We start from the raw sequence: 25,958 nt of genomic DNA on the forward strand, positions 1-25,958 counted from the left end.
CTTTTTTCTGGATCCGATATCAGAGTGAGTTATGGGAAATGAGGCAGGTGGTAAAAATCTGTTACACTCTAGTCAATTTACAGTCCCAAAGACTCTGTTCACCACATACTTACCCATTCTAATCAAATGACTGGGCTGAACTGGGCTTATAATCCACAAATCAACTCATAACAGCTCATTGCTATCACATGAAAACTGGGAAGACATCTGGGTTCAAGTTACAGAACCTGTGCAAATACTAACCCCACAGGACGCCACAGGCAAGATAAGCCATCTCTCGCCCAAAGTGACTTCTCATTTCTCATCATAGCAATCTTTCTACTTCACATGCTTCACAGATCTTTCTCTGCTTTCCCTCTCTGAAAACCTTCCCCTCTACTTTTCTCACTAGATTCTGGATCCCATTCCCTGCTGCTTAATGAATAACTTTTCCCCAGTTCATTGGTTCTCAAACGTTTGGGGCTCAAGACCCTTTATATTTTTAAAAATTATTGGATCCAAAAGAGCTTTTTTTGTATATGTGGGTTACATCTATTTATATTTACCATGTTAGAAAATAAAACAGAAATATTTTTAGTATTTATTTATTAATTTAGATATAACAATAAACTCATTACATATTAATATATTTTATAAAAATAACTATTTTCTAAAACAAAAAAAACAGAAGAGCAGCACTGTCTTACGGTTTTGCAAATCTCTTTTGTGTGTAGATTAATAGAAGACAGCTAGATTCTCATATTTGCCTCTGTATTCAATCTGTTCAATATGTTGTTTTGGTTGAAGTATTTGAAAAAAATCCAGCTTCACGGAGACATGTTATTGCAAAAGGGAATATTTTAAGAGCCCATTTAGATCACTGTGCATGTTCTTCTTTAATACTACACTAAAACTCAACAAGTGAAGTTTCTTAAAGGTTAGTTGCAAAGTGAAATCTAAAACCCTATCTAAGAATGTTTCATACTCTGTAAAGTTAACCATTGGTCTATCTTGCACTTTGAATGGCTTTTATCCCTGCATAATTTTGTAACATCCTATACTGGAAAATACTGGTTCACTGAACTATGCAAATCTTCCCAACATTGACACATTTCATTCTTCAATATTAAAAAAAAATACCTACCCACACATTCATTAGTATCACTACCAATATTATCAAAAAAGTCATTTATGTATTGAGAAGCTAGCAAACTCACAGTGGCAGATACAGATTTTCCAAACTGCTAATTTTCAGATGAAAGCTCAAATTTTATCATTGACAATGAACACTGATAGTTGTTTTCCTTAAAGTGATAGGCTTTTACTTCATTCATTTTCAAGAAAATATCTATGAAATACCCAAGTCTGAAAACCACAGCTTTTCTGGCAGTCATTCTTTCAAGTCAAAATAATATTTCATGATAAAAGCGGTTCATAACCCAAACAATTGCCTAAGGGCTTTTCCTCAAGAAAACTCCAGTGTGCATCAGAAGTACTTAATACGTATTTCCAATTTTGTCACACAAAACATGAAAAAGATATTCTTAAATGGAATTTCCCCATTATAACTATGTGACAATGATGACTACAATAACTAATAGTATAATTTGGTGCCTCCATCTTGATTGGTGCTAAGGCACCTGCAGTTTTACCTGCCCATTGCTTTGCATCACTAGTATAAATGTCAACTCAGTGAAAAGGGCAAAGAAACATCACAGTAGCCAAGAGGTAGAAGCAACATAAATATCCACGGACAGATGAATAAACAAAATGTGGTGTATACATAAAATGGAATATTATTCAGCCTTAAAAGAGAAGGAAACTTAGTCATATGCTACAATATAGGTGAACGTTGAGGATATCATGCTAAGTAAAACAAGCCAGTCACAGAAAGACAAATACTGTATGAGAGTAAAACAGCCATATTCATCAAAACAGAAAACAGAATAGTAGCTACCAGGGGTTGGCGTGGGGAGGGAAAAAAGGGGAGCTGTTGTTCAATGGGCACAGAATTCAGATTTGCAAGATGAACAACTTCTGGAGATTGGTTGAATAACAATGTGAATATAGTTAACACTACTGAACTGTATACTTAAAGTGGTTGAGATGGTAAATTTTATGTTATGTGATTCTTAGCAATTAAAAAAAGAGCAAATAACATCTTAGTAGGTATTATGAAAACAGTTTTGGCCTAATTTTGACCTCACAAACCCCATGAAAGGGTCTCAGGAACTCACAAGGGTCAGTAAACACTTTGACAACCACTGCTCTAATGTGACCTTCTTTCTCTCTGGAACATCCATCTGCTTCTCTACCTATCTCTCCCCCTTCCTTTCTCTGACATGGCTTCCCAGTTCTTAAAAAGCCTCCACTCAACAATGCCAACTCTTATAATATTCACAATGATTTGAAAAGGCCTCCTCCTTCTGTTTTAAAATGTGGAGTGTCGTTATTCCCTTTAAGCAGTTTGTTTATATTCCAGTATGAGCCCCTAAGCCTTCTTTCATATTTGTTTGTTCCGCCTCTGCACTTCTCAATGGCAAACACCTTATCTGCAGGATCTCCAAACTGTCACAATGTTCCTCACATTTCTCTAATATGTATCAACTAATACTGACTGATTTGGTCCTAGAGCTCACAATATAGAGCTATACGTTTGTTGTTAACTCCTCTATGTCTTTGTTAGCTGTCTAGCTATACATACTCAACTGGTCTCCTCAGAAAGTTCCAATGGCTTTTCAAAGCCATGTGTGCATTGGCAGAAAAAGTCAGCTGACCTTTGAACAGAAGGGAAAAAGGTAGGACCAGACAGCATTTATGTTACACTTCCCACTTGAGTCTTGCTCAATGGTTGCAGTCAGCAGGAAGCCTCCATTTGTCTCATCATGAATACAAATGAGTAATGGAAGAACAATATTCCCCTTTGGGAAGTGATAGTATCACCTCTTTCTGAAACTTTGACTTCTAATGATCTAATCAGGCTTCTTATACTTTGCAAACACCTGAAGGTCTTCCTCTGTCCAGGCTCCTGACATGAATGGATCAATGGTCCTTTCTTCGATGTTTTCGTTTGTGATTTGCAGTCCTGGCCTTAGCCATCATGATCAATTACTTGCATTGCTGGACTCTTCTGCTTTGCTGATATTACACTAAATTAATCCCTAGAGAGGACCTAAAGTCCAAGAGAAAAGTTCCAAAAGCTTTGGAATACCTCACATCCGTTTTCCCGGGAGAGATCTGATTCACTATTACACATATTTAACCCTCTACACACATACACACACTTTCTATTTGAGAAACCTGATTTCCCTCTAATCATTGCTGGGTCAATGAAAAGAAAATTACTCACATATACATCACCTAAGGTAGAACTGGAAGATAGTGGCTTTCACTGCCATTACCCTGAAAACATTAACAGCATTAGGGCAGTAACTGACCAAACCATCACCTAGCTTACAATCAACACTAATTATACCACTTCTAGAGTTCAAACAGAACTCAGCAACGCGCCAAAAATCCATTAAAGCAACTCCCATCAGTATGGAGCTACCATTTTGCTGTATGTCATCATACTCTTTCAACTCCATCCAAGGCTCAAAACCAAATATAATGAAATTATAGGGAAAGTAGCTGTGCATAACTGATGATAATAATACATGAACAGGAAAGCACCTTGAAGGTTACTGCTTATCTCCTAACAAGATTAACCAGAGCAGTCAGGAGCATTTATAATTTAAAGCTCTGCTTATAAACACTATAAACACCATAAACACCATTAAAGAACAAGTAAGTGAATAAATGAATAAATGGCAAAGAATGCAAGTAAATGCCTTCAATTTCACCAGGAAAAATCTCTGAATTGTTCTATTATACATAAGAAGCCTTAACTTCATCTGCATACCTTAAAGTTTGTCATTTTTATCCTAACCAAAAGTAATGTCTCTTTTCAACCTGCTTTAAACAGAATTGAAAGTCCTAAGGAAGGCCGGTACTGAGCCCACTGTGACACAGAACCTCTCATTCACAGTTATACCCAGATGACAAAGGAACATGAAGGCACCGCCTTTCTTTTGGGAGGGGGAGGAGCAGAAGGAGAGGGAGAGAGAAAATCTTAAGCAGGCTCCACGCCCAGTGCGGTGCCTGACTCGGGGCTCAATCTCATGACCCTGAGATAATGACCTGAGCTGAAATCAAGAGTTGGATGCTTAACTGACTGAGCCACCCAGGAGCCCTGGCACCACCTTTCAACAGGTTCCAAAGACATTCTTCAGAACAATAGTCAACCAGACAAAAATTTCCTCTCTAATGAAGACAGTAGTGAGGCTACAAAAAAGTGAATAATACTAAACATTAAGGTTTAGAAGAAATGCACTGAATATATACAACATTTAAGAACAATTTACCATATGTCTTGCACTCTATATATGTATACATGCTAAAAGTGCCCCTTATACTAAAAATTATTAATAAATTTTAACAATTTACCTAGGGCTAAAACTTTCCAACAGAACTTTCTGCTATGATGAAAATATTCCCCATCTGTCCAATAGGATAGCCACTAGCCACATGTGGCCAGTGAGCTGCTGAAATGTGACTAGTGCAAGTGAGGAACTAATTTTATTTGATTTTAATTAATTTAAACTTAAATAGCCACTGTGACAAGTGGCTACCCTATTGGATACCATAGTGCAGATAATAATATTTGTTGAATAAGTGAATAGATGAATGAATAAATAAATGTAAAATATGTATTAAGTCTGATGAAGTTGTTGGAGCACTACTTATGTGGCACAAGACAGATACAGAGTTGATTAAAACACACATCTAAGAAAAATTATTCTTAAAAATAGCTTTGCTATGCGTGTATGGGTAGAGGGTATCTGGGAAACCTCTGTACTTCTGCTCAATTTAGCTGAGAACCTAAAACTGCTCTAAAAAATAAAGTCTATTAAAAACAGCTCTGGATTCTATCCTTACTGATACCCCATCACTCTCTAAATTTATCTTTTCTTAAATTCTAGTTCTGATGCAAACTTGCTTTCTCCTTCCTGCAGCAATGTGGGTAAATGTTCATAATAAACAAACAAATACAACTCTTCAGTTTTGAAACTACAGAGGGAAAACCCTCATGCAGGCTTCTAAAATCCTGGGTCACATCGTCTCAGAAGAAATATGCTAAGTTCCACCAATGGCTGAAAAAAATTCAAATTAAAATATTTTTTTCAATACAAACTACTGATACAATTTCATCAGGCAAACTGGAACAATTTAAGTTGGAAAAATATGACTATATTATATGTATATAATATAAAAATCACAACGATAAGCACTTGTCCTATTTTTTTATAAGCTATTGAACTAAAGTATTTCCATCAATTCCTAATTATTTGCTTAATCGTCTTGTCATCAGCTAGAGTTTACCAGTATTTAAGCAACATCAGCAACCAGGAAGAAAAAAATTCTGGAAGGAATATTTTAAATGCAGATAATGCCGCCCATTATCTTCGATGTATACAGGGCAGAAAATGGAATTAGAGAACAGAAAAATCAAGATTATTTCAAATAAAAGACTCTCTCCTGCCTCACTGTCAAGATGCCAGCATATTATTCATTGACAGTTGTTATCAGTGTGCCCATATCTATTGACCAGCATACGCTTCCTACTACCACCATCTAATTTGCTGTTTATCTGGTGTGTTCTGAGACAAGACAAAAACAAGCTAATTAACACAGTGTGTAAAATAAAAGCAAACATGGGGCACCTGGGTGGCTCAGTTGGTTAAGTGTCTGCCTTCAGCTCAGGCCATGATCCCAGGGTCCTAGGATCAAGCCCCACGTCGGATTCCCTGCTCAGAGGGAGCCTGCTTCTCTCTCTCCTCCCTGCTCGTGCTCTCTCACTATCTCTGTCTCTCTCTCTCAAATAAATAAATAAAATCTTAAAAAAATAAAATAAAATAAAAGCAAACAGGTTCTGTGGGAAAGACTATCTTATCAGTAAAGTACCTGCGCTTTTAGTTCATGAACTTAATACCGACTTCAGTTACTCATGGGCCTCTTCTGATTAATTTCTGATTCTTAACTTTGTTCCTGCTTCTTGACTGTGTACAGTTCCTGATTCTACATAGATATACATATAAACTATTATCTCATTGGGAAATAATTCTTCCTTCACATCAGCCTCCCTAACTAGATTATGAACTCTATGAGTTCACGAGCCACGTTTTATTCATCTTTGTACCTTAGTATCTACAACAGTGTCAAGCACACAGCAAGCTCTCAATGAATGTTTGCTTCTGAAATGACTCACAGGGGCTGCCAGGAGTGAAATGTAATGATATATAGTAATTTGTAGCAATATGCACATAACCTTTCATTAAAGAACAGAAGCTCTAGGCTATATGGCTGCTGGCTGCTCAACCAGAGCATTACAGGGTGTCAGGACTTGGTAAGATAACCACACAGGCACAGTGTGTCCCTTAGCTTTGTAGCTAACTTGTTGCAATTAATTCAACTTAAGTATTTATCACATCTGGCCACTTGGGGTATAGTGGTAGACAAAAATATCAGATCACTCTAACTCCCACATATCCCTCAAATGCATCGCTGCTTTCACCCAAGTTCAGGCGACCATCATCTCTACTGGAGTATTCCAGTTCATATCCCTCCTTTCATGTTTATTCCCCTCCAATTCCTTCTCCACGATGCCACTAAAGTGAGCTTTCTTTAAAAAGAAATTCCAGGGGCGCCTGGGTGACTCAGTTGTTAAGTGTCTGCCTTCGGCTCAGGTCATGATCCCAGAGTCCTGGGATCAAGCCCCGCATCGGGCTCCCTGCTCAGCGGGAAGCCTGCTTCTCCCTCTCCCATTCCCGTTTGTGTTCCCTCTCTTGCTGTGTCTCTGTCAAATAAATAAAAAATCTTTAAAAAAAATTCCAATCATATCACTCTTTAAAGCCTTCCCTCTGCCCTTAAGATAATGTCTAAACCCCCTCAAATGACTTAACAGGCTCAGGCCGATTTACCTCTCCAGCCACACAGCTCACCACTCACTCCCTAACAGTCTTTATTCTAGCCATATTAACCCACATATAATTCCATAATTAGATCATGCTGTCTTCCAGTGGAAAACTGTGCTTAGATGTGTCAAGAAAAATCTCAATAAGCATTAAAAAAAACTCATTATGGATTTAGTTCTCTGAAACTAACAGGCTGCTTAAGGCCGATTGTTGACAACTATAGTCATCTAAACAAATGTTCCTTCTTCAGAAAGAAAGAAGGAAAAATACAAATGAATTGAGCTGCTAGGGGAGGAAAGGTTGGAAACATAAACTTCTTTTTTTTTTTTTTTAAAGATTTTATTTATTTATTTGAGAGAGAGAATGAGAGAGAGAGAGAGCACATGAGAGGGGGGAGGGTCAGAGGGAGAAGCAGACTCCCCGCCGAGCGGGGAGCCCGATGCGGGACTCGATCCCGGGACTCCAGGATCATGACCTGAGCTGAAGGCAGTCGCTCAACCAACTGAGCCACCCAGGCGCCCTGGAAACATAAACTTCTTGAGAAAAGGTACCGAAGTGTCCATGTCCTGGTGCTTATCATCACCCAGCACATAATGGTTGCTCAATAAATGCTTGCTGAATGAATGAATGACAAAAGTGAAGTGGAAATAAATTCTGGGGACAGAACAACCCAGAAATATTAAGGGGAGTGGTCACGTGTCCCATTTCTGACCAGAAAAGATTGAAGGAAAGGGCTACTGGAGGTTTCCAGGAAGGGCCCTCTTCATTCTTACACAAGAGCATAGAAGGCAGGCCTGTTTCTCTCCTGCAGGACATGAGTATGGATGCAAGTAGACCTAGTGGCTACTGGCTGCTATTTTACAACCATTCAGAAAGTTGGTGCTGTAGAAAACAGAGACAGAGCTTCTCATCCTGATAGCCAATGTTGAACTTATGGTCCCTTTACCCCTGGACTTCTAGTTATGTGAGCCAATAAACTTTCTTTTTATTTAAGTCAGTTTGACCGGCACTTGCAGCCCAAAGTCTCCTGATACTGTCTCAGAAGCAACAAAGAGAAAGTCATGTTGATGATGAACACAATATGTCATCATTTCATTTTGTAGCCTAATCAGAAACTAACCTCAAAAAACAATAGCAAAATGAATCATTGTTATAAAGGAATACAGATCTTCTACGTAACTGGTAAGGCATTAAAACTAGATCAAATAATTCAGATATATTTTCTGTTAAAAAAAAAAAAGGTATTCAGCTCTCACTGGACAGAATTAACAGATTAGACTTTATAGAAGAAAATACTAGTGAACTGGAAGACATAGCAATATAAAATATCCAGAAAGAAACAGAGAGAAAAAAGACTGGGAAAAAAAAGAAATGAATGAACTGTGAGAAAACTTCACATGGTTCAATATATACGTGATTGGAGACACCAAAGGAGAAGTGGAAGAGGTCAGGAAAAAATATTTGAAGAAATAATGGTCAAAATTTTTCTGCGTTTGATTAAAAAGTATAAGTCCATAGATTTAAGAATCAACAAATCACAAGCAAAAGAATCATGAAGAAAACTACACCAAGGCACATCATAATCAAATTGCTTAAAACCAGTGATAAAATGTAAAAAGCAGCCAGAGGAAAGACACATGATGTACAGAGAACAAGATTTAAGAATTACAGCTGACTTCTCCTCAGAAAGAATGCACTTCAGAAGACAGTGAAGCATCGTTTCTAAAGTAATGAAAGAAAAAAAAGATCAACCTAGAGCTCCATACCCAATGAATATTTTCAAAGGAAAGCAAAATTACTTTTTTGGTCATAAAAGTTAAAAGAACTCACCAACTACAAACTCACACTACCAGAAATGTTAAAGGAAGTCCCTTAGGCAAAATGAACACTATACCAGGTGGCAATATGAACTACAATACAAAGGAATGAAGAGGCCCAGAAATGGTAAATATATCAGCCTTTTTTTATTTCTGAAATCTCTTTAAAAGACAATTAAATGTTAGAAGCAAAAATAATAACAATATATGGTGGAGTTTATAACATATGTAGAAGGAAAATGTATAAAAACAATAGCACAAAGGCTGAGGGGAAGAGATAGAGGTATGTGGAAAGAGGAATTATATTACTTGAAGGTAGTCTATGATAAGTTAAAGATGTATACTATAAACCCTAAACCCTAAAGCAACCATTAAAAAAAAATTTTTTTTAATTTAAAAACCCAGAGTTATATCTACTCAGCCCACAAAAGAGATAAAATGGAATATTAAAAATGTACTCAATTCAAAAGAAGGGAGAAAAAGAGGAAAAGCAAACAAAGAACAGATGTGACGAGAAGAAAACAAATAGCAAGATAGATTTAAGCCTAAGCATAATCAATAATCACATGCAATGCAAATGGCCTAAACACTTCAAATAAAAGGCAGACATTGTCAGACTGGATAAAAAGCAGTTACTTATAAAAAGACTAGATAGATACAAAATATAAAGACATAAAGGCTAAAACTAAAAAGATGGGAAAACATCTATAACGATAACACTAATCAAAAGAAAGCTGAATTAATTATATTAATACCAGACTACCAGACTAGTATATTTCAGAGCAAAGAATACAATCAAGGATAAAAAGAGTCATTTAATAATAATAAAGGGTTCATTCATCAAGAATACATAATAATCCTAAACATTTATGCATTCAATAAGTCAACCCACCAAAACAAGAATATAGAAAGATCCTTTCATGGTTAAAATGCACCATCAACATTCCTAAATCAAAAGTGAACTTTGCCAAAATGGGGCTTAATATCTTTATGTAATAAGTGGCATGCAATTCTACTAATAAAAGTGCAGTATTCCCCAAAGGGTCAAAGGTAGTAGTGTGTTAAATGTCAAAATGTTTATGACTTCAATGCCAAGTCTGAGCAAAGTGACCTAAAGCTGACTCACCTTTCATATTGCCTATCTCGTGGTAATGAAGCACCCCAACGTCGAAAGTCCATGATTAACATAAGTAAAAGGAGACAGGATATGAAGAAGAGTCCTAGGAATGCCACCCGCTGACGTGGAAATGGGCTCACTGTGGGCACAGTGAAGTACCAGGAGGCTGGGCAGAGGTAGGAAAAACTGATCCTGAAATGAGACAAACATTATTAGTAAGAAAAGTCTCTACAGTTGAGTGCTAAAAAAATGGTTTTTAAACTGGATTAAAGCCCTTCCTAATAAAGGTGCCACCAGAAGTCTATAAATGTTCTCTTAGTCTCAAATTTCAGAAAAGAACCTATATGGTTCATGGTGCTTCTATAAATCAGAAAAGCCTTATCTGCTCTTTTCCCAATGTCTGCACTTTTGGGTATAACTGAAAGAATTAATCTCATGTTTATGAAAAGATCACCAGTCTCCCCGGTCAATCTCATAACACTGAAGAATCAGAGCAACTACAACATTCCCATCAAGAATGACATCAAAAAACCGGATAGTCAGAATACTTATTTAACTAATTAAAAAAATATTTTAATAAGTAATATATGCACATGGTAAGAAAAAATCAGTTTAAAAGGATACAGTGGAAAATGAGTCTTTTGCCTTAACCCACCATTTCCCACTCGAAGGCAACCACTGGTACCCAGTTTCTATGTATTTTCCCAGGGATATTCCATGTTTACACAAGCATAAATGTATATAATATATGACAATATACATATGTGTATCTCCATTCCTCTGGTTTTACACCGTATCTACTGTTCTACATCTTTCCCCACTTACTCTATTTGACAACTGTTCCATTTGGTACATATTGATCCACATTAATCTTTTCTGAAAGTTTCAGAGCATCACAATGTATGGATACACATATTCAACTATGAAGTTCACTTTCCATATTGATTCAAAAGGACCTCAGCCTATTTTCAAAGTTCATTAAAAAAAAAAAAATCTTTGTTTAACCTCCTCAAAAAGCACGTAGCTTTCTAAAAGAACATTACATTTTAGCACTTTTCAGATGTCAGCAAGCACTCATTCACTCCATCACCCTGGGGTTACGAGCCAGAAACTATAGTGTCTGCCTTCAAAAAAAATGTCACTTTGATCTTCTTTGCATCCATCCGACCAAGCTGCAAAGTCCAGAAGCAGCACTAGGGCAAACCTCACTTGTAAAAACATCCCAGGGCCCCCCACCTACCTGCCACCCCCAACTGAGCCCCAAGCTGAGGAGAAAATGTGCAGCCTTACCTAGCCATGGGATCCCTTCAGTGGTCTCAGTGCCTGTCACCTCCTTTTCTTTTTGCCCTGAGAAATTGGTCTCCTTGTCTCAGGCATCTCCTAAGTCTGCAGCCTGTTAAGAGTTCGTTGGATTTCAGGCTTACCCGCAGCAGTGCCCACAGGACAAGCCCTCCAAGGGAAGGCCAAGGCGCCCACCCACTCCAGATGCGTCCGCTCTTGTTCCGGGGCCCAGCTGACGCTAAGCCGACTCCCCGGGAGCCGGGCGTTCTCGAGGCACCGGCGCTCCCCAGGTGGCGGGGTGGGGGTGCCCACTTCCCCTCCCCGCCTATCCCAGCCCCGCGGCCCTCCCGCGCTCGCACTCACAGGTCGAGCGGCCCGCAGGCTCCCTCGGCAACGTTCCGCCGGGTACGGAGCGCTTCCCCCCGCGGCCTTTAGCCCAGCCGGAAAGAGGCCTGAGCGGGCGGCGGCGCCACGTCCCCAAGGAAACCGCAGGGAGCCAATGACTGACGGCAGACCCGCGGAGAGGGGCCCACCCTCCACCCAGCCCGGGCCGCCGGCGAACTAGCTCCGTCGGCCGCACGTCCGTTCGCCAGAGTGGCCAATCCCCAAGAGCGTTCGGCCGCTAATGCCCGCCCCGGGATTTCGAGCGCGTCCAATCCGGAAGGGCGTCGTGCCGTAGCTTCGCCTGGACGGGCCAGCTGTAGGCGCTCAGGTGAGCCGTGCGAAGCGGTGCAAGGGTGCCCTGCGCCCGCTGCCCTCTCGGCGGCGCGATTTCTCTCCTGGCTGCTTGCTACGCTGCCGCTTCCAGGACTGAGCGGCCCCGGCGGGTGAGTCTTGCAGTGGCCGCGAGAGAAGTGCATCCCTTGCCCACAACCTATCAGAGGTATTGTGTCCACCAACCCTGATCGCCAGAATCAAACCTTCCGTATAGCCTCCCAGACTTATGTCCCGGCTTCCTTGTCTTGTCCTGTTAGAGAAACATAAATGGGGGACAATATCGTTTACACCGAAGCGCTTATAGTATTCGTTCAACATTGATTGAATGTCTGCTGTGTGCCAGACGTGAGCCGCTGTGTCCCTGCCCTCCCGGACCTTACAGTAATAAATGCAAAGGTAATGTTTCTTTAATGTTTTCCTTCCTTGCTTACACCAGCCGTTTCTCTCATTTCCAGCCATTTGGACAGGATAAAGTCCAAGTCCTTACAAACGTGGCATATACATGGCGATCCAGGACCCACCCATGCAGCATCTTCTGCTGCTCCTCAGCCCCCTTACTATGCTTCAACAACGCACATCTGTGGCTTCTGCCCTCTTAGGCTTTGTCCGTTCCGCCTTCTCCACCCTTCCATCTGCCTTGAATATCCTTCCCAGCCTCTTAGCCAAGCCAACTCATACTCATTCCTTACCACTTAGCTTAAGGGTCACCTCCCCTAAAAACTTTACTTGCCCTACAACCCCGTCATATATGCCTGTTGTTTCACTTACCATATTGAATTACAATTTATGTGTCTGTCCCTGTCGACAGAATATGCTTGAGGGCAGGGACTATCTTCCACAGCAATGCTGGGTACTGTCCGGTGCATACAATACAGGTAATGTATGATAAATAAGTGAATGAATGTAGAAATAAATGAAGACCACCCAAATGAGATCAAAAAGAGGCTATCTGTTCTACACCTGTTATAGAAAAGTGGTCAACCACCAACACTTATATCTGGCAGAGACCTAAAGACTGTCAGGGGAATGGGAAAGCTTTAACGGGGGGGGGGGGGGGGGGGAGGGGGGGCGGGGAGAAGGAAGGCTTCATGTATGCTCTGATTTGAGAGTTTTAGCATGGGGAAGCTGGCGGTGGGCTTACTAGGAGCAGGGCATCTTATGTGATTGTTTGTGGGGAGCATATTTGGCTTTCTCTGGTTGGTCCTGAGTTAGAAGGCAGGGAGGCTGATAGTCAGTGACCAGTAGTGAGAGCACTAGGCTGTGGCCAGCCTAGTTGGTCATGGGTCACAATTCTAATCATCATATATGGTCTGACATTGTCCAGTTTATATGTTCAGGCTCTCCCGACTATTATTTTTTCCCTCCATTCCCCTCCCAGCCTGAATGGGCTTTCTAACTTTCCATCGATTCTCAGTGTTCTGTTCTTCTTTGTCCTTCAACCCCTACTCTACTTCAGTGTTATATTTTATCTGGGCCCCCAGAAATCACATTGAGTAGAATAGTTGGATAAAGTTAGGATTAACTACAAAATTATACAAATATCAGGTGTTTATATTATTCCAGAGCTCAGTTCAGGTAGTCATGGGGAAAACTCAACAAATGTTTTGGAATATATATATTTTTTAATTCTTGAGGTTGCCTGCCAACTGTGCAGTTCTGTCTAACCTATGTATATTTCAGTCCACTTAATGGGTGTTTTTGAGTGGAAATAGAATTCCTATTTATGTTTTAAATAGTACTTAATTCATGTGATTTATGAACCGTATTAACTAAGAGCTTGAAGGTGCATTAAAGCATCAACTTATATTTTATAACTACTGTTATAAAACAGAAAAGAAACCCATATTTTAATCCCAGCACTTCATTATACTTTCTTTGTCCATTGCATTTGGATAATACTTTCTTCAATAAGTCCATATGCATTCAGGAATTTGTAAAACATGATTCTTTACAGAAGCCTGCAATGCTTATCTGATTAACAGCTCACAGGGCTGAGTTCTGAGGTTTCCAGTCAGGAGGCCAAAAAAAAGTAGGTTGAGATCATTTCCCCATCTCATTTGCTGTAACTCTCAACATGTTGAAACAAATTACAGAAATCCCATATTTCAAAACTGGTCTTTAACTGCCTTTCAAAGCCTTATCTACAATTACATTTACAATATTCTCAAGAAGTCCTTGACTCTACCCAGCTCTGAGCAAAATCAGCCATACCAGCCCCACACTCGGGATCAGTTGTCTGTATCACTTTATTTCCCCTCAGTTCTCCTTCATTCTACACTGCATCCTGCCTTAACCTCTAAAGGAGTTGAAGCACTGTGGTCTTCACTCTCCTTTCCAAGTTTACTCACCTCTCTTCATGTGCCTTGTAGGCACCTCCTTGTCCATGACAAAACTCATTGTCTTGCCACTCTTACTTTATCCACCCAAACCTCCTCCATTCATATTCCCAACTTTGATCAACTACCCTGTGATTCACCCAAGCAGAAATTTGCAAGTCATTTTAGAATCTCTTCCTTCTACTTCCTTTTTGCTGTAGGAGAGCAAAATTTGCCACCCCCCCCCCCAAATGGGTCTCTTTTGCATGTGAATTATTTTAGGCTGATTATTTTTAACAAACAGAAGGCTCAGGAAGAACCTTTCAAAATCCCCCCCTAACTGCCTACAAGAATTTGGATACAGGACCTGCTCCAGGAAGGGAGCTAGCACCACAAATGACTACAGTATAATATGAACTAGGTGTGGCAGACAGGGAGGAACTCAGCAAAATCTGTTTATTAAAATTCCTCTCTGTGTCCCATTTTTTCTGTATGGATCAGCAAACATTTGTTTACCACATTTACTCTTTTTCATCTTCCTGTGAATTGTCCTCCTTCCCTTTGAAGTCCCAGCTCAGAATGGCATATAAGCCTCAATTGCCTGACTACCTGTAGGCCTCTTAGTCTCATGGAACTCCCGTCTGTATGTAATTAAATTTTATTTTCTCCTGTTAATCTGTCTCATGTCAATTAATTCTTAGATCAGCCAAGAGAATCTTGAGGGGCATAGAAAATATTTTCCTCCCCAACACATATTTCATCCAGTTAGTGACTAGTTTTTCTTAATTCAAGTTTCTAAAATCCTTTCCAAAATCTTCTGATGAAGCGTTCGAGCTGGTGACCCTACCTCCAGACTAATGCCCCTCCTTAGTGCCCCTCCATTCTGATATAGTGAAATATAATCATGCTAATTCCTGTTTTAACATCCTTGTGGTTCTCCATCCCAGTCGGATATAATCCAGATTCCTTAGTATGGTATGGCAGATTCTGCTGACTGCCTACCCAAGAAGCCAACAATCTCTCTTCCACCTTTAACAGAATCCCAATTTTATTCTTATAACCACACTGCTATGCTTGGTCATATGCTTAAAGAGTGCTAGGCTCCAACCCCAGCCCCAGGGAGTAAACTGTGATTGGTCTAAGTCAATCATGGTGTCCCACTCCCTAACCAAATATTGAGCCTGGGCATATGATGCAATTCTAGCCAATGATATTGAAGGGAAGCCAGCTGTTGGGAGGAATGGGAGGAAGAGGGGAAACATTTCTGGGAGAGGTTTTATCCAACTTAAAAAGAGTATAATAAGTTTACATAATGAGAGTAAGAAGAGAAATCCCTTTTCTGCCTCCAGAAGTAATCTTAAGGATATGATGCCAGGAGCTGCTGTAGCCATCTTACAACCATAGGGTGGGGGAGTCAGGGTGTGGGGTGGGGGGAAGCCTAGAAATAACAGAATAGAAATACAGAAAACTCCTGGGTCCTTGATAACATCATTAACATCATTGCTAACTTAACCAACCCAGGAGCAGCCCTACATATGAACTTATTATCTGAGATACTAAATTCATTACTGCTCTCATTTTTAAGTCTGTTGAATCAGGTAGTTCTGTCACTTGTACTCTCCTAATTGATACATGTGGCTTTCAGTGCCTGATATGATCTAGCCCCCAACATCCTCCGAGCTCCCTAATAGGTATTCTCACCCATAACCCTGACATATTTACAGTTCTCAGAATTGTGCCTTCTCTTAACTCTGAGCCTTTGTACTTGCTATTACTTCCACATAAATGACTTTCCTTCACTTCTTTACCAAATGAACTCCTGCTTATCCTTCAAAACTCAACTCACATGTCACCTATGAGCTCCCCCAGGCTGCCTAGGTGCTTCTTTTTCTCTGCTCTTGTAGCACTTTGCTCATGGATGCTTCTATTAAGGCAAGAATAATTGTTTCAAAAGCTGGCAGCTTTGTGGGGCGCCTGGGTGGCTCAGTCGTTAAGCGTCTGCCTTCAGCTCAGGTCATGATCTCAGGGTCCTGGGATCGAGCCCCGCATCGGGCTCCCTGCTTGGCGGGAAGCCTGCTTCTCCCTCTCCCACTCCCCCTGCTTGTGTTCCTGCTCTCGCTGTGTCTCTCCCTGTCAAATAAATAAATAAAATCTTTAAAAAAAAAAAAAAAAAAAGCTGGCAGCTTTGTGAGTGGACCTGGTACCAGTTGTCCTGATAGGAAGACAGAGTAGCTAGATTTGGGACCTTAATGGGTGTGTTTGGTCAAGGAAAGTGGGATCGGTAGGCTTAGCCTAGGTGGAAGAGGTTTAGACCAAGAAGACTGACTGATTGCTCTGCCTAATAAAATACAGGATTTTGAGCATTCCCTCTAGAGACTAGGCTTGGGAAGCCCTGGTAAAACAAAAAGAAAAAGACATGAAGGAAAAGAGGGACTTGTGCAAGCTGCTAGCAAACAAGACTAAAGAGAATGACCCATGAGAGATTTCCTGCATTATTTCTCTATAGTTGCATCACAAATTACCCCAAAACTTGGCAGCTTAAAACAATAAGCATTATTATCTCTCAGTTCCCGTGGGTCAGGAATTTGGGAACAGCTCTGCTCAGGGTCTCTCATTAGATTGCAGTAAAGATGTCAGGTGGGGTAATCTGACATCTTAACTGGGGCTAAAGGATATACTTCTAAGATGACATGCTTGCATGCCTAGCAAGTGGATACTAGCTGTCAATGGGAGGCCACACTTCCTTTTCATATCATGGACTCTCCCAGGAATGCTTGAGTGTCTTCATGATATGGCAACTGGCTTCTCCCAGAGCCATCTGAGAACAAGCACCAGGTGAAAACTCTATCCCTTTTATTACCTAGCCTCAGAGGTCACATCTCTTCACTTCTGCTACATATTATTTGTTAAAAGCCAGTCACTAACTCCCAGCCCACTTTCAAGGGGAGGGCAATTAGGCTCCACCTTTTGAGGGGAGAAGTATCAATTTGCAGACATATTTTTAAATCACCACAGTCCCTAAGGTGAAGTGGTCAGGGAAACTTCAGATAATAGTATTGACTTCTAGGGTTCAGTTTTGAGTTCTGTGCTATGTTATAATCCTCTCTACAGCCCCATACATTCAGTAAAAGTCTGAAAACATATAGCTGGCTTGGTAGATGGCTTTGAGAAGAAGTTTAATGCCCTGAAGATTCCTGTGCCAGAGGATACATATACTGTCCAGGTGGATGCTGAAGAAAAAGAAGATGTGAAAAGTTATGCTGAGTTTTTGTCTCTCTCAAAGGCCAGGACCGAGGAATATGAAAAAAGAGCTGGAGAAGATGAAGAACATAATTCCATTTGATCAGATGACCATTGAGGACCTGAACGAAGTCTTCCCAGAAACCAAACTAGACAAGAAGAAGTACCCCTATTGGCCTCACAAACCAATTGAAAATTTATAAACTTGAGATGGGGAGAAAGCTCTGGCCCTCATATTATAAATGCTGGACATTAAAAATAACTATATGGTAAAAAACAAGCAAACAAACAAATAACCCAATTATAAGAGGAAGAAGTATTTAGACACTTAACCAAAAAAGATACACAGATAGCAAATAAACACATGAGATGTTCAACATCATTAGTGATGAGGGACATGCAGATTAAAACTACAAGGAGGGGGCACCTGGGTGGCTCAGTCAGTTAAGCGTCTGCCTTCAGCTCAGGTCATGATCCCAGGGTCCTGGGATCGAGCCCCACATCGGGCTCCCTGCTCCGCGGGAAGCCTGCTTCTCCCTCTCCCACTCCCCCCTGCTTGTGTTCCCTTTCTCGCTGTGTCTCTCTCTGTCAAATAAATAAATAAAATCTTAAAAAAAAATAAAACTATAAGGAGATGCTACTACATCCCCACTAGAATGACTATAATCAAAAAGTAATTTGCCAACAATGTGGTACCGTGTGCTGCAATGTCATGAGGACCCTTAGCAGCTCTCTGGAGAGGCCCGTGTGGAGAGGAACTGAGGCCTCCTGCCAACAGGCAGTATCAACTTGACAGTTGTGTGAATGAGTCATTGTGGAAGTGGATTCTCCAGCCCCAGTCAAGCCTTCATGTATCTGCAGCCCCTGCTGACATCTTGACTGGCACTTCATGAGACACGCCAAGCCCTAACCCTCCATCTAAACCACTATCATATACCTCACCTGCAGAAACTGATAATGTTTATTGCTGTTTTAAGCCACTATGTTTTATAGTAATTTGTCACAGAGCAGTAGATAACTAATTTACAACCACATAGGATTAAAAGAAATAATATATACGTTGGCTGGTACATAGTAAGCCCTTCATAAAAGTTGGCTGTTATCATTGTTGTTGTGTAATGCATATATGGTTTTTTTTTTCACTAGCAATTGCAAATTTCTTGCAAAGGAGGATTTCAGTTCATTCCTTTTTTTTTTCTTTTTGCACTCTCTCCCTCTCCTCATCCTTGTTAGCCCCTCAGCACAGTGCTGGGCACTCATACAGCTGAAGCCCAGTAAGAAACTCAAAGGGAGGCAATGAAATCCAAAGGTGAAACAGTTTTATCTTTGTCACTATAAGGATAATTTTCCACTACCTGAAATATTTCATTAACCCCTTTGTTACAATTAATGTAAATACCTGGGCTTTTATATGTTATTTTGTAATGAATAAGCTGTAAAGGCAAGGAAGACTAAGGGATGAAGAGAAAAGATTTGATTAATTAAAAGGAGATAATGAAGAAATGAGCATTGGATAAGGCAGAGACCAGGTAAGAGGGTCAGGGATGTGCCTGTATAAAAAAGAGTAAAAAAATGGGAATTGGACCCAGAGGACAACCAGGAAAACCACACTGATAAATCAGGGCTTCAAGGTTCATGAGTTGGAGACCCACATCTGCTGCCATAATTTGTAGTTTGTTGGTAATTATGTTGTTTCTATTGTCGATAATGTTTGTTGCCTCCATAACTGTGGCCAGTTACTTTGAGAATATATGCCATATTTATGAAGGATTCAACACCACAGAGCATTAAAAATACATCATATCTACTTAGATAAGTAACCTAAGCCTCATCCCCTGCTGATAGCTTATCTTCTTTGTATGTCATGGACAATAGACCATTACATTCTTTGATAATATTCAAGGGAAGTTTGTAATTCTAGCCATTTTACCTAAGGAATTAAAGATACTTAAATCTACTCTTTATGGTATGAAGTTCATACCGTAATTGAGGATACACATGACATGGACCTGAAGTAAGAATATTATTGTTCAGAGAAAAGCAGGCTTATTTGTGAGATATCACACATTTGGTGCTCTAGTCTAGCAAAGGACGGTGACTAGTCGTGGTTTCTCGGTCAGCAGTTAGGTGACATGTTGCCAGCAATTTCTGTGATAGCTGGATGGACAGTCAAAAAGGAACAACAGGTAATAATTATAATGATAGCGATAGTGATCAACCTTTGTCAAGTTCTAACTATATGACTGATATTAGAGTAACAATTTTATTCTTTTTCTGATAGAATCCTGAGACAATCCTATAAAATACATGTGATTACCATTTTACAGATGAGGTAACTGAAGCTTAGGTCAAATCATGGAACTTCAGCTCCTCCTTCTCATTTTCTAACAGTCATGACCAAGGTAAAGTCAGGATGAGTCAGAGATAAGCCTCTTGTTTCTAACTTAAAAAAAAATCATTTTAACTAACTCTATTTTGGTGGTTTATTACCTTGATCTAAAAAGGCAGCCGACTGTGGTTAAGTTTTCAGACCTGTGTTTGAAGCTTGGTTTCATTACTTACTAACTATGTGGCTTTGAAGAAGTTATATTCATTTTCTTATCCATAAAATAAGAATAATGACAACTTCCAGGGTTGCTGCCCTCAATCTTTCTTCGCAGCCAAAGTGACCTTTCCAAAATGCAAAATTGACCATGTTATCTCACTTCAACTTAAAATTCCACAATGGGATCCCATTTTTCTTAATATAAACTGATTCCCTTAATATGACTTCAGAACCTCTCATGGTGTGGCCCCTAGTCACTCCCAGGCTTATCTCAAAACCACTTCCCTTAGCCCTGAACCACCGGCTCAATCCTCTCATTACAGGACTTTTGTAATATGGTCTTCTTGTCCAGAAGGCTTTGCCTCCCTTATGCCTTTTACCGCCCCCGTCTGACTTAGCTTAATTAACTGTCCATATCTTTAGGATCCTATTTCAAATGTGACCTTTTAATAAACTCCTACAAAGTAGTGACATGAGCTTTTTCCAGTCCTGTCTCCTCAACTCACTGTAGGGCCTGTCTCTTCCAAGGGTGCTTCCCAAAATTAATGCCAAGATTAGGACAGGGATGAGTTTTGCTAGCACCCTGTTGGGTGGTGTCCCTGGTTACAACTGCCAGGACACCTGGGAAGGTTAGGCCTTGGGCTGGAGGGAGCCAGTGAAAGAACTGGAACTCACTGGTGCCTCTGTTGGTTAAGTATCTGACTCTTGGTCTGAGCTTGGGTCTTGATCTTGGGGTCATGAGTTTGGGCCCCGCGTTGGGCTCCACGCTGGGTGGGGAGCCTACTTAAAAAAAAAAAAAGTAAAATTTATTGGACTGTACCTCTTCATAGATGGATGGGGCTTTTAGAATATTTTAGATTACATCATGGATCATTAGATGACTGTTATCTTTTGATAGAGTGAGATGGAGTGCGTCACCAATTCTTGTCCTATTTTTTGTTATTATAGGTAGGTGCCAAGTAACATTTTTACAAAAATAAGTGAATGCAAAACAAAACAAAAACAAATGAATGAATGAATGGAGCTTTGCCAAATCTTTGTCACAATTTTTCCATCTCCTTAAATTTTGTAAAAGGATTAGGAACCATCTCATTTGCAAAAGGATGTGTTACTCATGTGAGTAATCATTTTTTCAGTGTCTGGAAGTGACACCAAAGTCAAGTGACTATTAGTTGTTCTTGTTTCTCTCTCACTTAAAGCTATTCTGGTTTTGGAGCCAAAACACCACAAAATTGGTTGTGTTTCATAATTTTTCTTGTTGATTATGAACAAAGACCTATTTCAATTATTTAGGTCATATTAAAGTGCCTTAAGGAGACATTACAGATGGATAGAAATTGGTATAGTAAAAATATCATATACAGGTTTGTAATTTCATTTCAAGATTTAAAGTTTAAAATTATACATTTGATAGAATTAAAAGAACATGTCACCATCTGAGAAGGAGATATTCTAATTAAATGAAATGATTTCTTCAAGTTCAGGACATTATATCTTAAATTATATTTGTGGTACACTTTGTCTTACCAGGTACATAAGTAGATGCTTTTCAAAGTGAAGTTTTAGGGGTGCCTGGGTGGTTCAGTCGGTTAAGCATCTGACTCTTGATTTCAGCTCAGGTCATGATCTCAGGGTCATGATCTCAGGGTCGTGAGATAGAGCCTCATGTCTGCTTGAGATTTTCTCTCTCCCTCTGCTCCTCCCCCTGCTCGTGCCCCCCCAAATAAATAAATAAAATCTTAAAAAAAATAAGGGTGCAGTTTTACTTTGTGTAAATAAACAGCAAAAAGAAGAGAAGGTATTATATGACTGTTAGGTGCAGGGCTTACAAAAAAGTGTAAAAATAATTGTTTGGGGGCATTATTTCCAGAATTTACATGTTCCTGTCAAAGTAATAAGGATATGATAGAAATGTATAAATGAGCATGAAAATGAGTGGCAATAAGGAGACTGGTGCCCAGATAAGAGTGACTACAATATTTTTTTTTTCCTGTGTCTGTTTCAACTCAATTTGAGTATGAATTGAACAGAAACTTTCTACTAGACAAGAACCAGTGAAGCAAAGTAATTTTTCTGGATTTTTGCCTATGAGTCAGAGGTGAGATTATGTTTGTTTCTTAGATCAAAGTTAGTAATTTTCCTTGTTTTGGCTTTTTTTCTTTCATAAACAAGATCCTTTAGGAGAAACTTTAAGAGACAAGAATGGTGTGATTGCAGTAACTACCCCCCCCCCAATAGATGTGCAGAGGGTTACAGTTTATTGCTTAAAGGATGATGAAACTGGAGTTCCACAAGAAGATACTCTTCAACGTATCTCAATTAGACCTTCTGGTGTGTTAAGAACAGCTTTATAGAGATGTAATTTATTTACCATAAAATTCACCCAATTCAGTGGGTTTTAGTATAATCATAGGGTTGTGCAACCATCACAGTATAAATTGAAAACATTTTCATCAACCAAAAAGGAACTTTGTATCCATTAACAATCGATGCCCATATCTTTCACTTTTGTCCAAGATAGGTTTTCTACAAGTTGAGGTAAGGCAACCTAGGAATTATATAAAGACTGGTGTAGAGCTGCTGTTTGGAGTTACAGAGGCACAAACATTTGAGAGGATATTGAGGTCCTAGTTTCTTCAGCTCATCTGTGGGGTGTTAGCCAACCTTGTCTTTTTACAATTGAGGTGAAAGTCATGTAACATAAAATTAAACCATCTTAAAGTGAACAATTCAGTGGCATTTAGTGTATTCACAATGTTGTGCAACCAACACCTTTACCTAGTTCCAAACCATTTCATCACCCCCAAAAGGTGATGTACCCTGTACCCATTTAGCACCTTCTCATCACCCCCACCCCGACCCCCCACTGCCGGCCTTGGTAACTACCAGTCTGCATTCTGTCTCTACAGAGCCACCTCTTCTGGATATTTCATATGAGTAGCTTCTTTCATTTAACATATTTTCAAGGTTCATTCACATGGTAGTATGTGTCACTCCTTCAGTCCTTTCTACAGTGGAATTATATTCATCTTGTGTATGAACACAATTTGTTTATCCATTCTTCTGTTTATGGACACTTAGACTGTTTCCACCTTTTGCCTCTGTGAAAAGTGCTGCTCTAAACAAGCATATACATGTACTTGTTTAAGTACTTCTTTTCAATATACCGAGGAGTGGAATTGCTGGGTCATTCGGTAACTCTTTGTTTAACTTTTTGAGGACCCGCTAAACTATTTTCCACAGTGGCTGAACCATTTTACAGTCCCAGCAGTGATGTGTGAGGATTCCAATTTCTCCACATCCTTGTCAACACGTATTTTCTGTATTTTTGATTATAGCCATCCCAGGGGGTGTGAAATGGTATAGCCAATAATCTGTTGACAAAAGAAAATGAGTATGTTTTTAGTACAAGCCTGAATAAATACTCAAGAAAAAAACAAAATATGAATTTACTTTTGACATATTTCCTTTTAGTTGAAGGCATGATGTTGATCTGTGAAAGTTAAACAGGACTTTCCCTATTCTTATAGAAATTATGCAAAATATAAAATTGAGACCAAAGTTGAGACATGAGTAAATGAAGAGCATCACTCAGCTTTCTTGTTTCTCACTAGAGGGAGCATTGCACTTTGTAGCACATTATTACTTCCCAGCATACATTTTTATAAATCTTGACTATCCTTGCCCCAAGATAAACAGACCTTACCAGGAGTGTGTCAGCTAAATGAAATAAGGCACTACTTCCTTTAACATTTAATTATGCTCTTTTTGCTTTATTCTAAGGGGACTCTCCCTCAGAAACAATGTATTCTTTGATAACAGGGGTTGGACTAGGTGATGTGGTTAAATTAAAAACCCTTTACTCCACTGTACAATATATATGTACACCAAATATCCCACAAGGACCAAAATACCCATTTCTAAAGCCATGTTTTGCCCTAATTGAAATATACGTAAGCCAGAGAAAGACATGAAATCTACAGTTGTGCCTTGATTGGAGGGGGCCTTGCTAGCACCAGGACCACTCAGCTACCTGGAGGTCTGTATGTCCCAGGGCAATGAACTGTAGCAAGATGGATAAGTGAAGGCACACTTTCATAAGGTGGGAGGACAGACTAAGAAACAGGAGGAAGGAGAGATGTTTCAAATGCTTTCTCAGATGAATTTTAGCAAAGATGCCGAAGACAAGGAATAACAAATTGATTCCCTTGAAACTGTTCCCACACCCCTCTTGGAACATCTTCCTGTGCACACTCTCCATTTGTAAACTGCTTAAACACATAATGTCTTTTTTTTTTTTTTTTAAGATTTTTTATTTATTTATCTGAGAGAGAGAATGGGAGACAGAGAGCATGAGAGGGGGAGGATCAGAGGGAGAAGCAGATTCCCCGCTGAGCAGGGAGTCCGTTGCAGAACTCAATCCCGGGACTCCAAGATCATGACCTGAGCCGAAGGCAGTTGCTTAACCAACTGAGCCACCCAGGCGCCCCACATAATGTCTTCTTATGCCTTCTGTCCTCACTGATTGCCCCATCTCTGAATTCCTACAGCTCTTAGGGTCTACTCTTCATAATTTAGGAATCCGTTTCTCTCTAAGTGACTGTAAAGAAGTCAGTCTAATTTTCATGTGTGGCTGCTGGAATCAATCTCATTCTGTATAATACGCATACCTCATATGGTCATGTGGGATGGCAGTTCAGGGAAAGAGGGTAATGGGCATGTAAGCTGGAAGGAGTAGTGGGACTTGTTTTGGACCTTCAAGAATGAGAATTTTGATAAGAACAAAGGGTGAAATGCATTCTAGGGATGAAGATGTGTCAGTTAGGATATAAATCTGATGCTGTAACAAAGATTCAGACTAACAGCAACTGTTTAAACAAGTTCTCTCATGTACCAGAACATGAGTAGTCCAAAGGTACTACTGTTACTGCCCATAAGGCAGCAGGTTTCTTCTACCTTTTGCTCTGCCACCTCAAGTAGGGGGCCTTGTCTCATGGCCAAAAATGGTTGACATCTTCTGGGCTGTATTCTAAATGACAAGAAGGGAGAACATGGGGGTAAAAATAGAGAACATCAGCTTTCCTTTTATTTATTTTTATTTTTTTAAATAATTTGAGAGAGTGAGAGAGTATGAGCTGGGGGGAGGGGTAGAGGGACAAGCAGACTCCCCGCTGAGTGAGGAGCCCAACATGGGGCTCCATCCCAGGACCCTGACTGAGATTATGACCTGAGCTGAAGTCAGACGCTTAACTGACTGAGCCACCCAGGCGCCCCCATAATCTTTCCTTTTAAAGGCAGAACCCAGATATTTCATGCCACTTACACTCACATCCCTTCAGATAGCACTTAGTCACATAGCTAACATTAGCTGTAGAGGAAGCTGGGGGAAATATGGACTTCAGCTGGACTTTTAGCTCCAAGCTAAAACTCGGGGTTTCTATTACTAAAGAAAATGAGACTCAGTAGTGAGACAATGAATAGTCTCATAGGTAGAGGTAAAAAAAGAAAAAAGACAGTATAGAAGGGAGAACATGGAAATGATTACCCCAGGGATATAAGAAAATAAGATTCTGCAATGCCCGCCTGAGGAGCTGCAGGTATAGGAGCTGAGGGCTTATAAAGAAGTATCTCCAAGGAACTTCTTTGCTTGCTAATTGGTTTAGGGAAGTTAAAGTGCTGGTGAGATGTAGGGTAGTGTGTGTAGATGTGTTGAGAGTGGTATATCATATAGTCAGGATGGGTTCTTTCTATTCAAAGTGTGGTCCAGGGTCTAACAGCATCAGCGTCACCTGGGGACTTGTAAGAAATGCAGAATCTCAGACCCCACTACAGAATAACAATCTGCATTTTAACAAACTCTTCAGGTGACTAATATCACATTAAAGTCTGAGTGGCAGTGGGATAGATTTTGCTATGGTATAGAATTATCCTAAA

The 25,958-nt window shown here is 39.9% G+C and overlaps 1 protein-coding gene and 2 long non-coding RNA genes across 5 annotated transcripts in view; 1 reads left to right on the top strand and 2 right to left on the bottom strand.

Moving 5' to 3' along the window:
• The window catches only part of ENTPD7 (ectonucleoside triphosphate diphosphohydrolase 7), a 41,009-nt gene extending 29,265 nt beyond the window's left edge, over window positions 1-11,744 (bottom strand). The window contains exons 1-3 of one of the 2 annotated variants that reach the window (XM_078077259.1): window positions 11,571-11,744; window positions 11,217-11,319; window positions 9,936-10,118 (exon numbers count right to left, since the gene is read on the bottom strand). In XM_078077259.1, the coding sequence (XP_077933385.1) occupies window positions 9,936-10,118; window positions 11,217-11,224 (191 nt within the window). In that variant the 5' untranslated portion in view covers window positions 11,225-11,319; window positions 11,571-11,744. The remainder of the gene's footprint in view (window positions 1-9,935; window positions 10,119-11,216; window positions 11,320-11,570) is intronic. The other variant, XM_036116957.2, reaches the window with a different exon arrangement.
• Window positions 11,745-11,906: 162 nt separating this feature from the next.
• LOC144382454 (uncharacterized) lies at window positions 11,907-18,802 on the top strand. The gene is made up of 3 exons (XR_013449437.1): window positions 11,907-12,090; window positions 12,182-12,320; window positions 17,523-18,802. It is a non-coding gene; the product is annotated as an uncharacterized LOC144382454 (long non-coding RNA).
• Window positions 18,803-22,265: 3,463 nt separating this feature from the next.
• LOC118551272 (uncharacterized) overlaps window positions 22,266-25,958 on the bottom strand; it is a 71,171-nt gene continuing 67,478 nt past the window's right edge. For both annotated transcript variants that reach the window (XR_013449654.1, XR_004924985.2), the window contains exons 4-5: window positions 24,981-25,053; window positions 22,266-23,398 (exon numbers count right to left, since the gene is read on the bottom strand). This is a non-coding gene — a long non-coding RNA (uncharacterized LOC118551272). The remainder of the gene's footprint in view (window positions 23,399-24,980; window positions 25,054-25,958) is intronic.

The sequence above is a fragment of the Halichoerus grypus genome, chromosome 7 (assembly GCF_964656455.1).
Source record: "Halichoerus grypus chromosome 7, mHalGry1.hap1.1, whole genome shotgun sequence".
Classification (NCBI taxonomy): domain Eukaryota; kingdom Metazoa; phylum Chordata; class Mammalia; order Carnivora; family Phocidae; genus Halichoerus; species Halichoerus grypus.